The sequence below is a fragment of the Dasypus novemcinctus genome, chromosome 6, assembly GCF_030445035.2.
Source record: "Dasypus novemcinctus isolate mDasNov1 chromosome 6, mDasNov1.1.hap2, whole genome shotgun sequence".
Taxonomy (NCBI): Eukaryota; Metazoa; Chordata; class Mammalia; order Cingulata; family Dasypodidae; genus Dasypus; species Dasypus novemcinctus.
The window spans coordinates 5,050,222-5,073,849 of record NC_080678.1 but is presented as its reverse complement, the minus strand read 5'-3'; the positions used below and the strand labels follow the sequence as shown (position 1 = coordinate 5,073,849).

The following is a 23,628-nucleotide window of genomic DNA, read 5'->3' as shown; positions in this document are numbered from 1 at the left end:
AGAAATTGTGGGTAATGCTGTTAAACAAAAACGAGCAGTGTCTTGATAGCACTGGCAATTCTCCGCCTCTCCAGACTGCAAACGATGCTGAAATGAAGAAATGGCTCCTGTTCAAAGATCAAGTCCAGGGCGCTGCCAGGAAAACTGTGTCTAACGATAAAACCAAAGGGTGACCGTTCAGCCTTTTAAGATCCAGAGAGCTCAAAGGTGATGCCTCAGAGTACGGTGAAGCCGCACGAACGGCACCTTACAGGGTGGGCCTCACAGGTTTCCCCCATCAAACCACAGCGCCTCTAGAGGCACGGCCCCGCAGCCAGCTGCGCGGAGCGTCGGGGAGAGCGGGGCTTATCTCGCCAAGTGTCGTGGCTGTGCCTTTTGTCTCCTGGAGTGAGCCCCAGTGAGCTGCACAGATGTTTTTTGTTTTGGAGAGAATTATACCGGCAGAAACACTGCTGGCTTGGGCTGGACGGGCGGAGACGGTGCAGCAGGAGCACAGGGCCTGGACCCTAGGTTCTCCCGGCAGGAGGCAGGCGGGAACCGGCGGCGGGCCCAGCCTAGGCGCGCTCTCCCGGAAGAGGAAAGGCGGTTCAGGCGGAACCGCGAGCCACGGAGAGTTACTCGAAGGCCTTGAGCGCTCATCAAGGCACGCTGTCAGTGCGGACGGCAGTGACCTGCACGCCTCCCGGTCTCCTCCCGCTCGAGCGGGGGTCCGCGGCGGCTGAGCCTGCCTCCCGCGGGAGGCCGCTCGAGCCTCTCCTCTGCTCGGCCGTCTCCTCGGCAATGAGTCGCGGCTGGCGGCCTCTCCCGCGCTTCCGTCTGCTCGAAAGGCGCCTCGGGGGAGGCTGCCTCCGCCCACAGCTCCCGTCCCGCCGGCCTGGCCCTCTGCCCGCAGCGTCGACTGCTGGAGGACCCGGGAGCCCCGCAAGCCGGGCCGCGTAACCCCACTCGCGGCCGCCCAGGTGGTGGCCGCCGCGCGCAAGCGCACTGAGACGGCGTCGGCGCCTGCCGTGCGCAAGCGCACTGAGACCTCTTTGCCGTCCGCCGCGCCTGGGGGTGGCTTGGCGCCTGCGGGTCTCCGTACAGCCGGGCGTCTCCATGGCAACCGCTTGGCTCCCGCGGCCTCCTCCGTGGGCGGCGGCGGGTCTTTCCGCCCCGGCTTGCCAGCGCGCCCGTGGGGCGGGAGCGCCGCAGGTGAGGCTGGGGGCGGCGGGCGGGCTGGGGGCCCTGGGAGGCGCCACCGCATCCCCGCCTGCCCGCGGCGCCCAGTTTGAGGTCCCGACCCTGTCGCAGCCTTGGTTTTAAGTCATTTTCCCCGAAAGGTTTGTAGGAGATTGGAGCACCCCCCACCCCGCTTCAAGTTCCGCGAGTGACAGAAAAGGAACCGTGGAAAGGCCCAGAGGTCCCCAGGGCGGGGGTGCAGGGACCACCCACAGACCCGGGTTCGAATGTTGCCTCTGCCCCGCTCTAAACTCGGCCTCTTTCCCTCCAAAGTGGAAACGAAACGCACAGTACATGTCCTCACTGATGCAAGCATGCGTGGAGTATATATGGTTTTAAAACTCTAACTATGTAATGCACTTATAAATAGCTAAGAATATATTGGGCAACCTGTAAGTTCTGGGAGTTTATCTGAGCAGTTTATGATTCCTCAAGCAGGCAGCACCCAGACGTCGGGGAAGGGACTCCACCGAGAGGGTGGAAAGGGGGAACTGAGAGAGGGCGAAGGGAGGAGCCCGAGAGGAAATAAATGTTTTTTTGGTCTTAAGTTTCCGTTTTACATTGAGGGGCTTCCAGAGTGCCCACAGATACACATTGATCAGTGTCGTGTGCTTGTCCATTCTGATGGGCTCTTCTGGAGCCAAGCCGTGTATCTCCAGGTTGCTTATCTCCAATCTTGTAGGGGGTGTTCATTGTTCCATTTTCTTGGAAAGCCCCTGCAGGTTACTTGTTTTTGTCTTCCGGAAAATCCTTTCTTGGGAAGGGATCCCTCCCAGCGATGCTCGATGCAGTTAGACATTTTATTTCACTTAACATAAAAAAAAAAATCATTGGGTTGGCCAGTGGTTTGTAGTAAATGAAGGAAAGCACAGAGAACTCAGGAAACATTCAAATGTTGATAATTATTGCTGGATCCATTGTTTGGAAATTACAAGTGGAAGAGTGCCTCACCCAGTGAGGTTCTGGCTATCAACAATTCTCAAACTTTGTAATTTAGCAAATATTTTTCCAGCACCTCACAGTGCGTTAGCTAGACCCTTTGCTGACCACTGGGCCAAAAATGGCAAACAAATCGGGCAGAATCCTGGCCTGAGGAATGAAAGCATAGTGCAGGTGACACAGGACCAGGGCAGAAATGAGAAACAGCCCCACCTCAGGATTTCACCTTCCGCCGATAAATTCACGAAAAGGATACAGTCGATTTGCAGACTTTAAAATGTTCTCATCTGTTCTCACCCCTAAAATAACCATTCCTGTTTTTCATCTTTGCATTTTCCAGGAATTGAAAGTGAAATCTTGGGATTCCCTTGTACAAAGTGAGGAGCAGAGAATTTTAACCTGAACCTTCTTGTGGCACAGTGTTTCATAGATTTAAAACTCAAATGTATGATACTGTTTATTAAAAACGACAGTCTGGTAAGCAAGTTAAATCACTGCCCATCTGCCCCTTAACAATTAAACTCTTTGTGTTAATGTATTAGAAGAATTAATCCTTGATCCGTCATTCCTTTCACTGTTCTCAGGTGACCGCAGATGAAGGAGGATGAGTATTAGCCACTGGGAAACTCTTTCCTCATGGTTGATCAATGGAGGGAAGCTGCTCTTGCAAACTTCCCCACAAGGCTGCCGACGATTTGGAGAATGGTGCTGGCAGAGCTAGGAGCACGGCTGCCTCCCCCTCCAGAGACGTTCCCTCGGGTATGGAGGGAGTCATCTTTTCTTCCTCCCCGGTTTTAGACTTGAGTCAAAGTGGTCTTCACCATTTAGGAAGGATCTTTAGAATTCCCTGCCTCAAAGTAAGTGGGGCTGCCCTCTTGTCTCTGTACACATGAGCCTTGTAGATGTGGTTTGAAAATCCAAGCCTTGGGACTTTTATTTACAGACTTCTCTGTAGGAACAATAAACTCTAGAATGGAATAGAGGAAGGATTAACTCAGCATTTCCTAGACGGATCATGATAAATTCGAATTTGAGCAGCCCGTGGAAATAACATGCTTATTTACACAAGGAAGCCTGTTCTCCCCCAGCAGTCACACGTGCTAGAGTTAGCCCACGCAGATCCCCGCTCTCCTTGGCAAAGTCCAAAACACAGAAATACCTGCGGGAGAAACCTCTGTGGAAAGCACCCTTGGTCATGTATTTAAAACACAAAACCCTTAGAAATAGGGCAATATTAAAACAGTTAAAGATGGTTTCCTCACCCACGGCTTTGTTGACGTCACACCCTGACTTTACCCTTGCCCATGGCCTTCGCCCACTCCATCTCCGCGCATGGAGTGGATACCATCTGTCCTTAGAGCGCAGCTTGCCCCAGGGTGGGCTGCGCATGGGACAGGGTGCCCGTGCCGGCAGTATCTCTCACTGCCTGGGCCACGGCTTTTCCTTAATGCTCATTTTGTTCTCATCTAGAAAGCGGAGGTGGTGATATTGTCATGGTTACTATAAGAATTAAATGACAGTGTCTATAAAGCTGTGTCCAGAATGTGATTGACAGTCGACACATTGTGTCATTGACATTTTTGAGTGCCTCTGCGAGAGCCTTACACTTAGAGTTTCAGTGGCCATGTAGTTTATTAAACCCTAGTACTGTGTGTTTACAGTTCCTAGTTTTTGCTGCTAGGGTCAGCACTGGCCTTGCGACTTCTCCCCTTCACCCAGCTGTCTGGAGGGAGTCGGGGGGTCATGGAAACTGCCTGCTGGGCCCTTGTTCTGTGTGTGTCACTTTTCATGACGTGAAAACCTCAACTCTGAAAAGGAACCCAGCGTTGTCTTGAGGTCTGTGTTCCCTTTGTGCAAACCCTTCTTCAGACTTAATGAAGAAGCCTCCTAATGTTTATTCCTCTCAGAAAACAGTCGCCAATATAAATTGTGTTACTATGGCAACAAATCATTAATTGAGGGATGGCCCGAGTTGTAGACTTCTAGGGGTTGCAGGTTGCCGTTTACAATTGTAGCAGCCATCCCTGGAATCCCACTACCACTTCCAAAGACCCTTGGAATCCTGGAGCATGGAAAAGCGCACCCATTTTCAGACGTCTCACAGGACAGGGTGGGGGGAGGGCTTGCGTGACACCGTCACCTCGCCACTGCGCCCAGCCAGCTTGTTGACACAGAATGGTGCCACTTTCCAGGGGCACTGGGTTCTCTCATCTGTCTGAGGTTCCTTTCGTGGTTTCGAAGCTGGGCACTAGAGTTAGCCTGCACAGAGAGGGAAAGCAGCTTGAGAGGCTGGAGACCCACCCCGGAGAAGGGGAGCGGACAGTTGTGGCCCACAGGGGCCATCTGCGCTTGGAGTCGCCGCGCAGCTCTCCTGGCCCTGGGGAGCAACTCGGCCGCCTCTGGACTGATTGCCGCCCTTGCTCTCAGCATGTTCAGAGTGTGGGTTTCTAGCCAGCACTTCTCTGACTAGAACTGTAAACGAGGTTTTGGCACGAAGGGGTTTGGAAGGTGGCGGCAGAGCCTGCCAGGGAGCTGTGAAGTGGCAGCCCAGGAGCAGGATGGCGGTGCCCCATTGTGCTCCGTATGCTTAGGCATAGAAAAAGCCACTGAATCACAAATGCTGACATCTGCTCCCTCCTGTGTGACCCTCACAGCACCCTACCAGGGAGCTCCTAGCCCCTGTGTGGGCGAGGAAGCTGGAACACGCCGGCTTCGTGACTTGCTCACATCAGGCCACTGGTGGGCTTTGCAGCCCAGATGTAAGCCCAGGCCACCGGGCTTCCAGGCCAGTGCTCCTGACAGCTGTGCTCTGCCTCTGCAGTAACAGTGTCAGTAAACACACACACACACGATAACCATAAACCCCGTGATCCTGCCGCACGACTGTCAAATTATGTCTCTGTTTTACATAGTTAAATCAGTATGCATGCATCTTACCTTTCACCTGCCCTCACTGTTGTATCTTACTTAGGACGGTGACTGTAAATGCCCCTGAGGTGGCTTCTCAAATTGCTCCTGTGAGCTTGTCCGTCACCGGCAGGCCCACAGCGAATCTCCTAGTGCATCCTTCTCTACTGCTCATTCTGTCCATTCGCTCAGCAGGGACCATGCTGCAGAGAGCCAGGCACACTGGGGGGCCCAGGCGAGCCGTGAGCAAGCGCCATGTATCCTAGGGGCAGTGGGGCAGAGTCTGAGCGACAGTGGAGATGAACACACTCCAAATTCAGGGCCTCGGACGGAGGACCATGTAAAATAAACTCAGGGTGAAGTCTGGTGTCAGGGACACTTGATAGGGCCAGCGTGAGATGTCAAGGGTGAACCTCAGCCAGAAGAGGGGCCCTTCCGTTCAGGAAGTCGAGGCTTTGAAAACAGCCCAAGGGGCCTGGCTCTTCCTTTCCGATTCTTAGGGCTGCAGCCTAAATTCCTTACGGATAAAGTGTCACCAGCTGCTTTTAAACTTGACGTGCGGGAACGCTGCTCCTAGTAGTTTCTAAGGAAGAGCATTTGGAGATGTCATGTTTTTAAGTCAGCGTGCCATTTGGTTGACAAAACATTCTCTGATTCTCTGTTCTTTTCTCTGGAAGCAATTGCATCTTCAAAGAAATGCCCTCTGCATGATTCCTAAAGATTTCTTTGAGCTGCTGCCAAATCTGATTTGGCTAGATCTCCGGTATAATAGGATTAAAGCTCTGCCTCCTGGGATTGGATCTCACAAGTAAGTTTTACATTTGTGTTTCCAGATGATTTATATGTGCTGAATGCCTGTCCTTTTGCTGCTTTGCATTACTCTTGGTTGGATTTGGCTTCAGCCTAGAAACTGTTAGAGCATTTTCAAGACAGCTCAGAGGTGCAATGGCTGAATGTACCACATGCAAAAAAACCTCATAACCGAGGGTATCCTGTGTCACTAAGAAAGCTGATGGCTGGTGGCCGCCGTGCCCTGGTGCAGGCTTGGGCGGGAGCCAGTCCCTCCCTGCCTCGGAACTAGGCTGTTTTCTGTGTCTCGGGTGACACTGCAGGAGGCGCAGACTTGCCTCCGGTGAGTGTTGAACCAGCCCTCTCCTCTGAGGACCCGTGTGTATCTCTTGTTTCCCAGTGAGCCCATTTTGTTCTTAGGAAGTCTGAAACCCCCAGGGCAGGCAAGCATGAGACCCTGCCACGCTTGTGCTCTAGCTCCAGCATTTTCCAGCACACTGCCTCTGGAAGCGAGCCCTGCCCCCGCCACAGACACGCACCGCCTCCCTCGTCCTCCGCAGGCCTCGTCTGTCTGGTCCGGTGCTGCTAACTCTTTTGCAATGATCGTGCCCTTGCCACATTGCCAAACATTTCTGTCTGTCTCTCCTTTAATGTTATTTGAAGCCAAAATAAGGTAAATGGAATGATGGAAAACAGGTGAAAACCACGGGACAGCACTCCCATGGCCAGCCTTCAGCTGCAGCGCTGCTCCACCCAGGAGCGTGGTCCACGGGTCAGACTGGGCAGCCTCCAGGGTGGTACCTGCACCGCCCTCTGGGGGACACTGCCTGGTGGCTACGGTGACGGGCCGGGCTGGCAGCACCGCGTATTGTCACTCGGGCTCTCGCCCTGCACGCATGGCTCTGCCCTGGCCTTGGGGTGACTGCGCTCAGCACTGGGGACCGCAGGGCTGGCAGGTGTCACGTCGAGAAGTCACCAGGACCAAGGATTCATGGAAAATTACTCAGCATTCATTGAGCACCTCCAGGGCGCCGGCGCCCACCCCAGCACCGGGGACGTAGAGAGGACGGCCTTGCCGCCTTGGCCCTTACGTCAGGGTGGCGCACATCTCCATCGTGGCGGCACGCGTTGGGAGTGACATCGAGGTTGAGGGACCACGGGTGCTGCTTCAGCTCGGTGGCCGAGGGAGGCCCTCCCATCCGCTGCGTGGACGCAGTTTTGGGGTTATTTTGAAGGATTGGAAGCACAGGAGTGTTTGAGTGGAGCATGGTGGAATCTGTCCTGGCTTTGGAGAGCCCCCCGTTGGGAGTACCAGGCTGCCCAGGCACGTGGGGGCAGGGAGGCCACCAGGAGGCCTTGGCCACGGGCCACGTGGGACGGAGTCCGCGGTGGGCTGGCGGGGGTGGTGGGATTCTGGAGCTGCTGGTGGGCTGCATGTGGGGCACGTGCAAGGGGCGCCCAAAGGCGGCCCCCAGCTCTCGGGTGAGTCCTTGTGACCGCAGAGCTGTGGCTGTGAAACCGCCGAGCCCAAGATCTAGAATGCCCTTTGCTGTGCCCGTGGCTCTCGCTCAGTGTGAGAATCTGGCTTAACACGTGAGTTGTTCGGCTGTGTGTACAGTAGGAGAAAATCTCCCTGGATCATTTGCCCCGGGCAGCCCGTTCCTAACAATAAGCCAGTGTCTCGGGGAGAGGGCAGGGCCCAGAAACAGCCGTGCCCGTCCTGTGCCCACATGCCCCCAGCTGGGGGCCGGCAGAGAGCGTCAGTGCCCTTGCCAAGCCTGCTCTGCCAGCGGGGGGCGGCGACGAGGCTGAGTGGCGCCTGGGCATGTCCCTCTGCCCCCGGCCCCCCGGTGGCCCCTCGGCTGGAGCCCAGAGGCCTCGGCTCGGAGCGCGTGGGAAGGCTTTGCTCTTCAGTGCTTCGCCTTCTGTGTTTAGAATAAGTTATCACTGTCCCTAAAAAAGGTCAGCCTTAGCCCTCAGGTCCAGAGAGCAGTTGCTGCTCAAAGGGCAGAACTAAACCAAAGCCGACCCCCACGAGGACCGTTCCTCCTAAATAAGCACACCCTTCTCAAATTTTGGAATTCTTTGATTTTGCCAGTCAAAGCCAGCTGCTCAGTGGTGTTGAAGCTACGCTTTTGCTTGTGATTTAGAACCTATTATATCATTAAAATTAGATCAGCTTGCTGAAGCGATGAACCACGTTAATTAGGAATTTTAAGTAATTATGGGCTTATTAAAAGCCTTACGCTTTCAAAAAGCATAATTAAAACAGACAGTTAACGCCCGCCGCCCCCCCTCTAAGTGCCTTGCGTGCGTGAGCTTACTAGCGGAGGGCCGAGAGAGGAGAGGAGAAGGCAGGTGGAGCGGGCAGCACACCAGCTCCACGTGTGGATGCGGGCGCCCGGCTGAAAGCAGGAAGTGAGATCAGCTCTGCGCAGCCTGTGACCCACAGCGCTCACGGCCTGACCTCCATGGGTGCATCGTGTGTGTGGCACCAGCACATGGGCTGCCGGGACGTGGCTGGGAAAGGTCTCATCTCCACATACTTCAGGCTAATGGTTGTCCCCTGCCCCCAACCAGCCCAAAGAGCACCCCCAGGGGCCAGCACCTTCCTCCCACCGCCTGCCCTGGGCACCGGGAGAGGCCCACCCGGGAGGCAGGCCAGTCCCACCGGCTCTTCCATATTAGCAAGAGTACAAGGGGCCTAAGCCAGGAAAAGTGATTCGAAGTGACAAGTGGACTCATTCACCTTGGTGTGCTCCAAGAAAAGTTCAATTCATGAAGTTTATTTCTTAAAAATTTGAAATGATAAGGAAAATGCAAGAAAGTATGTGGTGAGAAAATTGCCTGATTACTTGATTTTCCTTTGGGGTTGCCAATCAAAATAGTGAAGTCAAAGGAAATACCAGCATTCACAGTTTTATATCAGTGAAATCGTGTTTTTTTCTACCTTCAAACTTTTGGGAGACTGTTCAGTGTGGTGTTGGAGTTTAATGTTTTCACCCTCCAGGACAGAGCAGGCCCTACACGGCTGCAGTGCCAGGCACAGCGCTCAGGAATTTGTGACTGTCTGGTTGTCTCTGTGCACTCAGGAATCTGTGACTGTTTGCCTCTTGGAGGAATATTTTTGGGAAAGGAAAGACGACAGTGAGGACACGGGACCACTTTGGAGGAAGGAGCTCTCCGGGTGTGGCGGAGGCCCTGTAGCAGCAGGCCCCCCGGGAGGGCAGGCTTGTGGGTCCCCCAGGAGAGCTGGGGTGCAGGTCCTCTGGGAGAGCAGGGGTGTAGGCCGCTGCAGGCAGCGAGTGGAGGGCAGCCCCGCGTCCCCACATGCTCCCGCGGCCAGTGCTGCCTGCTGGCGGCTGTGCGTCCATCCAGAGCGCCAGCCCTGCATGCTGGCAAGGTGCTCGTGACAGGGCGGCCTCCAGGCCCAGGCCGGCGAAGCACTCGCTCGAGGTGGGTGCTTGGCCATCTCTGCCGGATTTCAGCCAGGGATCCCTGCAACGGGAAAGGGGGAAGGGGAAGGGGAAAGGGAAGGGGAGGGGGAGGGATCACAGAGGCCATTGTGTCCTGAGCACTGGCCCACAGCAGGAGCCGGGTGCGGAGGTGGTGCAGAGGTGGTGCAGGCGGGGCTTTTACCACCACGTGTGGTTTTCTGCTAGTCATTCATTCAGTGCATCCCTCCCGCCGTCCCTTCGTCTTACTCTTTCACCTGTCTATCTATCTGTGACATTTTGTGCTAAATTAAAAGAAGCACAAAATAATAGCCTCTGTCTTCAAGGGCCTACAGTCCTCATTGAAAAATGAGGATATTCTCTCTCTCGCACACCCCTAAATAATGACACCTGGAATTGGATTGCAAGCGTCTGGGGGAGGTGGTGCCAGTGACATGTGCAAGGGGGTATCCTGTGGATGTGGGGTGGAGGGACCTAGAGCCCTCCTCACTGGCCTCAGAGCAGGTGGGGCAGGGGCCAGCCCTCCAGTGGAAAGCAGGCGAGTCCGTGAGAAGCAGTGGCCAACACTTGGCTTCCCCCACCTGCCGTGGCGGGGCCTGCAGAGCGCCAGCGCCATGGACGTGGAAGACATTCCGTGGGGATGGGCCTGTGGTCAGTGGGCTGGCAGAGCCCGCCCTAAGCCGTGCCCCTTCTCTGACCCTCTCTGGGGCCGGCTGGGCGGGTGTCCGGCGCAGAAGGCTCCCAGATGTTTCTGACCAGAGAAATAGTTTTTCACAGAGCGTCTTTAAAAAACTAGGGCTCCTCAAAACACATTTGTAGGAGACATCGGTGGACAGAGAGGACTTAACTGGAAGATAACAAACCTGGACGGGTAGTTAGTTCTCAGCCAGGGCGGTTTTGTCCCCAGGAGACCTTCGTGGGTCACATTTGGGGTGTAGTGGGTGGCGGCTAGGGACACAGCTCCATCTCCTCCAGTGCACAGGACTCCCTAGCAAAGGCTCAGTCGCCCCCAGAGTGCGTAGTAGTGCCCGAGAAAACAGCCCAAGAATCGGATTTCGAGGTGCGTCTGCCGAGGACAGCAGGCAGTGTGTGCATGTGTTGTCTCTGTTAAAACTGCCCCCTTAGAGAGAAGACAAATGAAGATGTGGTGGCATTTTTTAAGCACAGTCATTTAATTTTCTGCTTTTTAAATTTTATTTTTTGTTTTGTTTTAAAGGCATTTGAAAACTTTGCTTTTAGAAAGAAATCCTATCAAAACATTACCTGTGGAGCTGGGTAAGTGCTAAAACAGTAAAATAAGAGTTGCCTTTTAAGTGCTGTCTTTTCAAGTCACTGGAACCTGTAATGGATGTGTCAGGCTGGCACAGGAGGAGACTAACCCAGTTAAGACCTCTTCTGTTCTGTCTGTAGGATTCCGAGGTAATGAATATAAAATACGATGGGCCATTTAAAGAGTACTAAGTGAAGAGTACTAAGTGGACTGCACACAGTCAAGGATGGGCCGCGTGCCCCACCCCCATGGGGCCCACCGCCCTTCCCTCCCCTCACGGTCCAGCGACTCGAGGTCGCCACTCTAGCTTTGCCTTGCAGACTTACATTGGTGCATCCCTAAACAACATATTGTTGGAAGTTTCCTCCTTTTGAGCTTTTTATAAATTGGATGACGTCATACATATTTTTAGTGACTTGTTATTTTTGCTGAATGCTCTGTTTTTGAGATTTATTGATGTTGACCTGTATAACTGTGTAGTTCATTTTTGTTTGTTTTTCCTGATGTAAGTAGGGAAGGAGGAAAAGAGGAGAGGCCATTGATTTTCTTTTCTCTATTATGCTTTTACTCTGTCCCATTGATTTCTGCTTTTATTTTTATTAATTTTATCCATTTCCCTCAGTTTCGATTTGCTGGTTTTTTAAATGGCTTATTTAGTTGGAAGCTTAGATTATTGGTTTTAAACCTTTCTTTTCTAATTACAACTACTAATTTCCCTCTAAGCCCTGCTTTAGCTGCATTTTTAATTCTCATTTACCTCAAAATGTTTTCTAATTTCTACTGACCCATGGGCTATTTAGTATTGTAATGTTTAATTTCCAAACAATTGGAGATTTTCTAACTTACTTTCTTTTATTGAGTTCTAATTTAATACCACAGTGGTCAGAGAACATACACAATGTGATTTCAATTACTTGAAATTTGTTGAGACTTGTCTTTCTGGCCCAGGAGGTTCTGTTTTGGTAATGTCCTCTGTACACTTGAGAAGAATGTGTGTTTTAAAGTTATTTGATGTAATGTGCAGTATATTCCATTAGATCAAATTTGTTAATCATGTTTAAATTATCTACATCCTTATTGGTGTTTTGGTCTCATTGTTCTATTAGTAATCAAGAAAGTGTTAAAATCTTCTACTTTATTTGTGGCTATGTCTACCTTTCCTTTTAGATATGTCAACATTTGTTTTCCGTATTTTGAGACTACGTTATTGGTTGAATAAAAATTTAGATTTTTAAATATTGTGTGATTTACTCTTGTCATTATGTAATGCTCTTTCTCACAACACTGTCTTTTGGTTAGTACTTGCATAGAAAATCTTCTTCCATCTTTTTACTTTCAAACTCTTTATACCCTTATATTTAAAGTATTTCATGTAAATAGCATATAAGTTGAGTGTTGCTTTTGTATCCAGGCTGACAGTGTTGATCTTTTAGTAGGTATATTTATATCATTTACATTTAATGTAAGTACTAACATGGTTGGTTTTTAAGTCTAAACTTTAGCTATTTGTTTTCTATGTTTCCAATCTGTAATTTTATTCCTCTCTCACTTTCTTTTGGGTTAATCAGATATTTTTAATTGCTCCTTTTAAAAAATTTCTGTTACTTGCCTTTTTAATTGTACTTATCCCCAACATTTTATTATAAAAATTTTAAACATGTAGAAAAGGTAAAGGAGTTTTACAGTGAACATCTGTATACCCACCACATAGAAATTATCAATAAAATTTTGCTGTGTTTGCTTTATCATACACATGTCCATCTCTCTATCTTTCTCATCCATCTTATTTTAATAAAGTTTTTATTTTGGAATAGTTTTAGATTTACAGAAAAGTTGGAGAGATAATTCAGAGAGTTTCTGTTTACCAGTGAACTAGTTTCCCCTAACATTAACATATTACATTATCATGGCACAGTTGACAAAACTAAGAAACCAACACTGTAATGTTACTTTGAATTGAATTCTAGACCATATTCAGATTTTACCAGTTTTTACGCTAATGTCCTTTGATTTAACAGCTTTATGGAGATGTTATTGACATACCAGTTACCCATTGAAAGTACAATTTAATGGCTTTTAAAGTATTTAGAGTGTTGCACATTCATCACCACAGTAAAATTTAGAGTATTTACATTATCCCCAAAAGACACCCTGCATAGAAAAATAATCGATGTTTGTATATTAATCTTGTAACTCGCTTGCAACCCTGCTGAACTCATTTATTAATTCTCATATTTTTGGTAGATTCCATATGGTTTTCTATATATAAAATCATGTCATCTGCAAATAGGGATAGTTTTATTTCTTTCTTTCTAATTTGGGTTCCTTTTCTTTCTTTTTCTTGCCTAATGGCCCTGGCCAGGACCTCCAGTACAATGTTGAGAAGTGGCAAGAGCAAGCATCCTTGTTTTTTTCCTGGTCGTAGGGGGAAAACATTGAGTCTTTTACCCTTAGGTACTATTTTAGGCATTTTTCAAAAATGCTGTTGTCAGGTTGTAGACGTTCCCCTCAAGTCCTAGTTTTATGAGTGTTTTATCATGAAAGGGTGTTAGATTTTGTCAGATTCTCTTTCTGCATCAGTTGAGATGATCATGTGTTTTTTCCTTTATTTTGTTAATGTTATTACACTGATTGTTATTTTTATGTTGAACCACTCTTGCATTCCCGGAATAAGTACCAGTTGGTCATGGTGTTTAATATCTTAAATATGCTGTTGGGTTCAATTTGCTGGCATTTTATTGAGGACTTTTTGCATCTGTATTCATAAGGGATATTGGTCTGTGATTGTCTTTTCTTGCAATTTTTTATCTTGCTTTGGTATCAGAGTAACACTGGCCTCATAGAATGAGTTAGAAAATTCCCCATCATTTTCAGTTTTTTGGAAGCATTTGAGAAGAATTGGTGTTAAGTCTTCTTTAAATGTTTGATGGACTTAACCAGTGAAGCCATCTGGTTGTGGATGTTTCTTTATTGGGAAGTTTTTGATTACTGATAGTCTCTGTACTTGTAGGACTACTGAGATTTTCCATTTCTTATTCAGTCAATTCAGGTAACTTATGTGTTTCTAGGAATTTTTCTATTTCTTCTAGGTTAATTTGTTGGCATACATTTGTCCATACTAATTCTCTTATAATCCCCTTTATTTCTGTGAAGTTAATAGTAATGCCCCCACTTTCATTTCTGATTTTAGTTATTTGTATCTTTCTTTTTTTCTTCGTCTGTCTAGCTAAAAAGGGTTGTCAGTTTTTATTGATCTTTTCAAATAACCAACGTTTGGTTTTCATGACTCTCTGTTGTTTTTCTATTCTCTATTTCATTTATCTCTGCTCTAACCTTTATTATTTCCTTTTTTTTCTACTAGCTCCGGGTTTAGTTTTCTCTTCTTGCACTAGTCCTTCCAGGTATAAAGTTCAATTATTGATTTGAGAGATTTCTTCTTTTTTAATGTAGGCATTTACAGCTATAAATTTGCTTTTTAGCACAACTTTCACTGCATCACATAAGTTTTAGTATGTTGTGTTTTTGTTTTAATTTATCTTTAAATATTTTCTAATTTCCCCTCTGATTTCTTCTTTGAACCATTGATTGTTTAAAAAAGTGTTGTATAATTTCTGCATATTTGGAAATTTTCCAGTTTCCTTTTCTTATTGATTTCTAGTTTTATTCCATTGTGGTCAGAGAATATACTTAGTATGATTTCACTATTTTAAAATTTATTGAGGCTTGTTTTGTGGTCTAACATGATCCTTCCTGGAAAATTGTCTACATGTGCTTGGAAGTAATATGTATTCTGCCATTATGGAGTAGAATGTTCTATATATGTGTTAGGATTACTTGGTTTTATGGCATCCAAAGTCCTCTGTTTCCTTCTTGATCTTCTGTCTAGATGGCCTATCCATTATTGAAAGTTTTATAGTGAAGTTATTATCTTTGTCATAGAGCTCTTTTTTTGTTCTTCAATTCTTTCAATGTTTGCTTCATATTTTTTTGGTCCCTGTTGTTAGGTGCAATACTTTTATAATTATTATATCTTCTTGATAAATTAACCCTTTTTATCAATGTATATGGTCTTTGTCTCTTGTAAAAGATTTTTTATTTAAAGTCTATTTTGCCTGATATTAGTATGGCACCCCTACCTCTCTTTTGGTTGCTATTTGCTTGGAATAATGTTTCCATTCTTTCTTTTTCAACCTGTTTGTGCCTTTGGACCTAAAGTGAGTCTCTTGTAGACAATGTATAGTTGGACCATGCTTTTTTTATCCATCTGTCAATCTTTGTCTTTTGATTGGAGTGTTTAATCAATTTACATTTAAGGTAATTATTGATAAGGCAACAAAAGTTCTGCCACTTTCTATTTGTTCTTTGTATGTTTGAAGACTTTTTTGTCCATATTACTTCCATTACTACCTTCTTTTGGGTTTAGTTGATATTTTATAGTGAATCATTGATTCCCTTCTCATTTCATTTTTAGTTTAGATATTTTTGTTCTTATAAATTACATATTTTTAGATATTGCATATGAATATGTATAGATTTTTGTTTTTACTTTTAGATTTTTTTTGTGGATACCATGGATACATTTAACATAAATATTATATATTTATAACAGTCGTAGGTGAATTGATACTAAATTTCAGTTGAGCTTGAGAGGGTGTGTGTGTGAGATTTTTAATTACTAATTCACATTTTAAATTTTATAGGTCAAGTCAGATGATCTCTTTCTACTGTGTCAGTTTTGGAATATCTTCATTTCACCTACACATTTGAAGGATAGCTTTGTTGTTGACAGTTGTTGTTTTTTTCTTTTGGAATTGATAATATGCTATTCTATTGCCTTCTGACCAATACTGCTTCTAGTGGAAAGTCGACTGTATATCATGTTTCTGTACATGATGAGTTGTTTTTCTCTTGCTGCTTTCAAGATTTTGGCTTTTTGTCATTCAGTGGTTTGGGTATGATATGTCTCATTGTGAATCTCTTCGGTTTGTACTACTTGGGATTCATTGTACTTCTAAGATATGGAGTTTGTTTGTTATTAGATGGGGTGGTTGTCAGCTGTGGTTTCTTGAAATGGTTTCTGCTCCTTCTCTCCTTCTAGGAGTCTCATTCCACATACGCATGCTCTGTATTAGCCTACAGTCCCTGAAGTGCACTTCATTTTTTTCCTTCCATTTTTCTCTCTCTGATATTCAGATTGGATAATTTTTATTGCTCTCTGTTCTAGTTCACTGATTGTTTTTCTGCCATATCCTATCTGCTATTAAGATCCAATGGTGAACTTTTCATTTTAGTAACTGTAGTCTTCCACTCCAGAATTGAGATTTGATTCTTTTTTATAGTTTCTATTTCATTGACATTCTATATTTGTTGAGTCATTAAAGTCTTTGTCTGCTAATCCCAACTTCTGGACCTACATAGAGACCGTTTCTATTGACTCTTCTTTTTCCCTGAGTATAAGCCACATTTTTCTTTTCTTTTGTGTCTTGTGATATTTTGATGAAAATTGTCATTTTAAATCAACTATTTTAGCAATTTTGTATTCTGATTTCACCTGAAGGTTGTGGCTGATTTTGCTGTTTAATTTAATTTAATTTAATTTAATTTTTTGTAACTGGTCTTAATCTGTAGTATCTGCTTCCCTTGTGATGTTTTTAAAAGCAAATCTCAGTTGTATATCATTTGCCCCAAACCCTTAGTAGGAGCATTTGTTTCCTATAAACACAGTTGGCATCGCCTCGCCATTGCTTTCATTCCCCAGGAGCACGTGTTGCCCACTGATGTGGTTTTCTCCCTTGCAGGGAACCTCAGCACGCTGAGAGCCCTGAACTTGCGGCACTGCCCCCTGGAGTTCCCACCTCAGCTCATCCTGCAGAAGGGCCCAGGGGCCATCCTGACCTTCCTGCGTCTCTGTGCGGCGGAGACCGGCTCCCCCAGGGACGTGGCCGAGCCAGGTTTGTGGGGCAGCACCTTCGGGTTGGGGCTGGCTCGTACAGCTGGGGCTCCCAAGAGCCTGCCTCCCGCCACGCTGTCGTGGCGCTGCCCGGGTGCCTCTGACCTCACGTCGACCGTCTCCCGCGTCTGTGTTTCTTCCCCTTGGTGTCTTGGCTCATGGATTTACAGCCTCAGCCCCCAGTACAGAGCCTGTCTAGAGGATATTTTTGATAGAAATTGTAGGGAATAAATGAAACAATCAGCTTCAGAAACTGCTTTAAGAATGACCTGGGGGAAACGGACTTGGCCCAGTGGTTAGGGCGTCTGTCTGCCACATGGGAGGTCCACGGTTCAAACCTTGGGCCTCCTTGACCATGTGGAGCTGGCCCATGTGCAGTGCTGATGCGCGCAAGGAGTGCCCTGCTACGTAGGGGTGTCCCCCGTGTAGGGGAGCCCCACGCGCAAGGAGCGCGCCCCATAAGGAGAGCCGCCCAGCGCAAAAGAAAGTGCAGCCTGCCCAGGAATGGTGCCGCACACACGGAGAGCTGACACAAGATGACACAGCAAAAAGAGACACAGATTCCTGTGCTGCTGACCACAACAGAAGCGGACAAAGAAACAAGACGCAGCAAATAGACACAGAGAACAGACAACCGGGGGAGGGGGGGGAATTAAATAAATAAATAAATCTTTTAAAAAAAAAAAAGAAAGAAAATCAAGACATTGGCACCAACTAGCCACAATGGGTATATGTATTATATAGTGACAGCGAAAATCATTAGTTCTATCTCAACAAGATAAGACTTTGCACTTTTGACCCCGATGGCCCATATTTAGAAATATTTTTAAATTATCAAGAATACAGAGGCTCTCTCATCCTGCTCTTTTGCCTGCGGACCTGTCCTGCCCTCTGTGCGCTGCTGTCTCCATTTTTCCTCTGCCACGTGGCCACGCAAGTAACTCTGGGGACTTATAATCTATAACGGGGAATTGCAGCTTGTAAATCACCCTCTTAATCGCTTTTCATCCCCTTCCCCTCCACCTGGGACCCCTGCTCTGTCATTTTCTCCCATTTCTCCTCCCTCCCTACCTGAATAAATTACTATAAAAAAAAAAAGAATAAAGAATTGACTTCTGTATTTGATTGGTTTTTATGTAGTCGTGTCTTTACACATTATTCATTACAAGTCTTTCTTTGTGGATCACTCGAAAGCTTCACAAGTTTGGACACCCGGGATTCATTTGGGGAAAAGAAGTGTGAAGATGACCTTTTACCTGCTTCTAAGTCTCTGGAGTTTAAGCTGACTGGGGTCAGAAGTCGGCCTTCCAACCCTAGAGGGCTGTACCCTCCCCCGGGTTTAAGTTGCGCTGTTCTTTAGTAAGCAGGGCGCCTTACTTGTGTAGTAAAAGACAGGCATCAACAAAAGCAGGCAGGGCGGAAGAGCGAAGGGTTACCCCAGGGTCACAGGCAGGGACTGGTGACTCTCCCAGCCCCTGGGGGAGGGCTGGGTGGGAGGTGGAGCCAATGGCTTTGCCGATGGACAGATGTGGGCATGGAGGACAGGCAACACTTGGAGATGAGTTGGAGCTTTTGCCCTGGGTCTTGCCGAGGTAGGGAAGCCTTGGGCAGAACAGGTGTGCTGATGTGGGCTTCTCTGTGGTATGTGGGGTTTGAGATGCCGAGGATCCATACGTTGCAGGTGCGGCACGCACCCGAGGCGGTTATGTGAGAGAATGCAACGGAAGGGAGCTCAGGGCCTGCAGTACAAATGGCGGCATTGTTGGAATATGGTTTCATGCAAAGGCAGGAAGAGACCGTGTGGGCAGCGAGTGAGCTGGAGAAGGTGGAGGCTCCCGATGGAAGCCCAGGCACTTCGACCTTGGAGGGTGGCACAGGAGGAACTGGCAGAGAGATGGAGAGGGAGCCATCAGTGGCCAGAACCGGAAACCCAGGAGGGCATCCAGGGGGGCATGCATGGACCATCCAGTCCAGGGGGCATCTGGTCCACGGGGGCGTCCAGCCCAGGGGGTTGTCCACAGCGGTTGGTGTCGCAGAAGCCAAGGAAGGAGGTGGAAGGACAGCTCAGTGGACTAGGAGTTGCCGAGCAGTCCTATCATGAGGCTGCTTGGTTTTGTGACCTGAGGCTTCTGGGAGTCTGGCTGGGGCAGGGGTGGTGGCTTGAGCCTGGTGGACTGTCTGGAGGAGGATAGGAAGGAAAGAGCCAAGGTAGCAGCCACTGCGGCTGTGCCAGGAGTGAGCAGTTGGAGCCAGAGGCCAGGTGCAAGAGAGCAGAGGGCCCAGCAGGGGACGTTCCACAGGGCCACAGTGAACATATGAAAGGCAGAGAAAAGTTGGGGGCTGTTCCAGATTGGAGGAGACCAAAGAAACCCGAGAACCGACCGCAATGCTCGGGGCTGGCCGCAGCGGTACAAAGCACTCTGCAGGGCAGCTGGCAGGACGGGGTCTGGGCTGGCGTAGGGGCTGTGGTTGTCGGGCTTCATCTCTGGTTTCAGTAAAGGTCCCCTGGTTGTGTAAAGAAGGTCCTTGACCTCAGGGCTCAGGGGTCATGCATGAATGGAACTTGCACCCGCATGCACATGGGGTGACAAGGTGGATGTGGCAGAAGGCTGACAGTTGTTGGCGCGACGGAGGGTGCATGGGAGTTCTTTGAACCATACTTGCAACTTTCCTGTGTGTTTGAAATCAATTCAAAAGAAAAAGTTAAACAGTTGGTCAGAAATAAACTTTATCTGCTTCTGTTTTTTCAGGTATTGGTGTTTTTCTGTGCCACTTGGGATGGTTTTTCAACAGTTATATACATTTTTAACATTTTGCCCTTTGCTTGACTTTAAAAATGGTTTTTGTCCATAGTGCCCCCTCTTCCTGTTTGCCAGCACTCCCATGGATCTCAGCTGTGCCTCTGGCTCCCAGTCAGTTGTGCAAAAGCAAATGGCTCAGATACTCATGTTTCCAGTCACTTGGACTCTAGTTGCTTAGGACTTCCTAGAAAAAGTGTGGTGGCACTCAGTGGGCACAGCCATGGCATTCAGTGAGCACAACCATGGCACTTGGAGGGCATAGCTGTGGCACATGGCGGCACTCATTGGGTGCTGCCATGATGTGGCTGCACTCCATGGGCACAGCTGTGGCACATGGTGGCACCCAGTGGTCACTGCCATGGCATGTGGTGGCACTCAGTAGGCACAGCTATGGCACGTGCAGAATATTCCATGGACACTGCCATGGCACGGTGTCACACTTTGTGTGGTGTATGATGGCATTTAGTGAGCATGGCCATGGCAAGAAGTCACACTTGGGTGGCACATGATGGCACTCAGCAGATACTGCTGTGGCATGTGCCGGCTCCCAGTGCACTCTGCCTGGCAGGCTGCAGGAGGACCTGCGCCTCCAGGTGTGCCCGTGCCCTGCACCCAGCTTGGCTCTGGAGCCCTGGAGGTCCCCCATCACTGCTTTCTTGTGCAGTGATCTGACCTTCTCCCTGACCTTCTATTTGGAGAAAGCCTTCTGCTTAAGGGAAGAAAAATTGCAAGTCACCAATATTGAAAGATATTTTTTAAAGTGTAATGTTTTAGTGTTTCCTTAACAGTGAAGATTATCAGTTTTCTTTCTGGTCATTCTTTCAGCCCCATTGAGTTTGGTTTCTACAAAGAAGGCTGTATCATACTATTTAATGTAATAGATATGTAACTGACGTTAGGAAAGGGTGGAAACAGCTAAATAAATCAGGCTTTCCAGGAAGGCCACTTGTGACAGTTGTCCCTCCCAGCTCTCATTTCTGAGTGTCTGGCTATTAACCAGTTGTCTGTCTCCCTTGTGGGCATGTGAGCCTCACAAGACCAGATGCTGGCAAGGCAACATCTAACAGAGGAGCTGGTGAAAAACAGTTGTTGATGAATAGATTTTGGGCCAATTTTCTCTCAGATAATTTACCGACAACTAGAGCTAAATTGTTCAAAAGTCAACAAAAGCATCACCAAACAAGGAAAACAGGCAAAGTGAGCTAAAGATTAATTAGAAAGATACTAAAATCTGTAGGGTTGGGGCGGAGCAGAAATGTAGATTAAAAGTTGCAAGATTGCCCATGTACAGGTGGAGAATTCACCCTAAAGTGGCAGCGTGTCTGTGGAAAGGTGGGGTCCTTTTGAGCACTGTGTCTTCTTTCAGTTCATAGGGAGCCTTAAGGTGTAATTGTGGGCCTGCTTTGTAACTGCATGTTGGGGTGCAGGTGAGAGTTGAGTCTTCTTTCATACTGTTTTAGTTTCCTGGGCTGCCCAAGCAAACACCGTACAAGGGGCTGGCTTAAAGAATGGGAATTGGGAAGTAGCTGTAGCTCGGTGATGAGCGCCTGCTTCCTGTGTAGGAGGTCCCAGGTTCAATCCCTGGCACTGCCTTGGGAAAAAAAAGAGGAATTTATTTGTTCAAGGTTGTGAGGCTGGAAAAGGCCCCATCAGGGCATCATCAAAGCAATGCTGTCTTCCCAGTCTGGCGCTCTGGGCTGGCTGCCTGCGGTCCTGGCTCCTGTCCCACCACAGGGCACACGGTGGCCTTTCCTGGCCTCTCCTTCTCTTCTGGGTTCCGCTGACTTTCGGCTTCTTGCTCCCATGACCTTCTCTCTGTCTGCCTGAATGTCACTCTCATGCAGGACTCCAGGAACAGGGCTAAGACCGTCCTGGTCAGGCTGGGCCCCACCTGGACTGAAGCAGCCTCATGAAAAAGCCCCACCTACCAGGGGCTCACACCCCGAGGGATGGACTAGGTTTCAGAACACGGTTTTCTGGGGTACAGAACTCCAAACCCCCACACGTTCACAGGCCGTCTGTATGAGGGTTAACCTAAAGTGTGAGAACGCAGGGCGTGGGCAGTAGGTAAGCCCCCAGCTGTGTACAGGCAGGGTTTAAGTCACTCTTCAGAGGGCGGGTACCTAAGTACAGACGCCAAAGTATACCAGAGCATGGAGGGCACTAAAATAGTGCTTTATTCTACTAGGCGTTTCTCCAGTTAAAAAGATGGACAGAAATGAGCTTCTAAAACCCACAGTGGATTTGTCCAAAGTACATGTGTCTAACGAAGAAACAGCTAATCCTCACGATCCAGAGAAGACGGTGTTAAAAGAAAAGGCAGCTTTTTTCCCTCCTGTTGAAAAACTAGATCTAAGTGAACTCAGGAAATCCAGCGATCCACCAGAAGATTGGCCAAGTGAAGAAGAAATAAAACGTTTCTGGAAACTAAGGCAGGAAATTGTTGAGAATGAAAAAGCAGAGCTTCTTGAAAATCAGCTCCTACCTATTGAATTACCTCCAAATATCAAGGCAGCATTGGAAAATAAGAAAGAACAGCCAAAGCCAAGACCCATTTTCAGGTAAAGTTTGAAAACAAAAGTGTGTTCTTCTTGATTGTCCCAAAGTTTTCATAGTATTTAGTATCATCTTTAAGGACATTGGGTGGATGTCCGCACACCTTTACTTGTGGTGGGTGGATGCTAGCAGTGTGTGCTAAAGTCACCAGGGACAAGGGTGCCCAAGAAAACGGGCCGAGAGGAGGCCCAGAGAGAGCCCAAGTCCATGTGTGGAGCTTCTGGGCCCTCCCATGGCAGGTTCTAGCAGACACGCCCCTCAGCCTAACTCGTGGCAAAGTGGCAAACAGGAAAGGCAAAGACCTAGGAGTTTAAAGGGGCTTTTTTTTTTCAAGGCATAAATATTTTTTTCCTACTGATTTTTTTCTTTTTCAATTGTCTTTTTTAAAAAAAGATAAATAGATCACACAAAACGTTATGTTAAAAAACATGAGGTTCCCATATACCCCACTCCCCACCTCACCCCCACTCCTCCCACATCAACGTCCCCTTTCATCAGTGAGGCACATTCATTGCATTTGGTGAATATACCCTGGAGCACTGCCACACCGCATGGACCATAGCTTACGTTGTAGTTCACACTCTCCCCCACCGTCCAGTGGGTTATGGCAGGATATATGATGTTCTGCATCTGCCCCTGCAATATCATTCAGGACAACTCCAAGTCCTAAAAATGCCCTATATCACACCTCTTCTTCCCACTCCCTGCCCTCAGCAACTCCCATGGCCACTGTCTCCACATCAGTGCTACAATCTCTTCCATTGCTAGAGGCACAATAGTTCTATAGTAGAATACCAGCAAGTCCACTCTAATCAGTACTTTATTCCTCCATCCTGTGGACCCTGGGATGGCGATGTCCACTCCACCTCTAAATCGAGAGAGGGCTTGGATCCCACATGGCTGGTAGATGTGATTCTCCTGCTTGCAGTTGTAGGCACTCTTGGTTCCCTGGTGCAGTGGTTGACCATCCTCATCTCCCTGTTAGCTGACCTGGGTAAGTCCAACGACCTGGAGAATAAGTGCTGCAACTCTGCTGAGGCTCAGGGCCCAGCTGGCACGATTCAAGTCTCCTGAGAATATAACAACCCCAGCACCAACCACAGGTTCAGTAATAGTGACAGAAGGGGCATGTGTGGAGAGGTCACATCTAAGTCCAACTCCATCACACTCAGGAGCACAAATTTCAAAGTAGGACCCACTGGCAAGGCACTGAACTCTAGAGCCATCTGCCACGGTAAAGGGACTTTTAAGATCCATCAAAGGTTAAGCTCTGATGCTTCTATCATTTTTTATAGAGGATATCATGGGAGTTAAGATCTGATGAGAAAAAAATCCTTTAAGTATAAATGGAAAATATTACATTCAGCAACTTCTTATTTCCCCTTTTAAAGTTATTTTAAGAAAAGAAATTCTACAGGTATTTCTCCGAGTCTGAAATTAAAAATCAAGTGCTTTTATAGCTGAGGAAAGATGAAAGAATTTTAGACTTCCTGAAAATTAACGGAGCTATAAATCTGTGGTGATGTAATTTTACAAATGACAATGTTATCAAAGCGCTGTGGGGGTAGTGGTGGATGTAAACCTGTGAGATGTTCTTGCCAAAAATGCTTGGCCAAAATCAAACCTTTTGGAAACAGGTATGTCCATATGTCCAGAACGAGGGCTGCCTTTGGCTCTTCCAACACGCCCCTGTCTTGGCCGCTGTGGGACAAGGGCTCCTCTTGATTGGAGACCATCCCGGGT

At 47.8% G+C, this 23,628-nt stretch overlaps 1 protein-coding gene across 2 annotated transcripts in view; it reads left to right on the top strand.

The window, feature by feature from the left end:
* The first annotated feature begins 1,014 nt into the window (after nucleotides 1-1,014).
* LRRC27 (leucine rich repeat containing 27) overlaps nucleotides 1,015-23,628 on the top strand; it is a 45,478-nt gene continuing 22,864 nt past the window's right edge. The window contains exons 1-7 of one of the 2 annotated variants that reach the window (XM_012524747.4): nucleotides 1,015-1,191; nucleotides 2,498-2,634; nucleotides 2,742-2,916; nucleotides 5,742-5,872; nucleotides 10,525-10,583; nucleotides 16,377-16,529; nucleotides 21,518-21,890. In XM_012524747.4, the coding sequence (XP_012380201.2) occupies nucleotides 2,794-2,916; nucleotides 5,742-5,872; nucleotides 10,525-10,583; nucleotides 16,377-16,529; nucleotides 21,518-21,890 (839 nt within the window). In that variant the 5' untranslated portion in view covers nucleotides 1,015-1,191; nucleotides 2,498-2,634; nucleotides 2,742-2,793. Of the gene's footprint in view, nucleotides 1,192-2,497; nucleotides 2,635-2,741; nucleotides 3,015-5,741; nucleotides 5,873-10,524; nucleotides 10,584-16,376; nucleotides 16,530-21,517; nucleotides 21,891-23,628 lie in introns of both variants that reach the window. The other variant, XM_004447434.4, reaches the window with a different exon arrangement.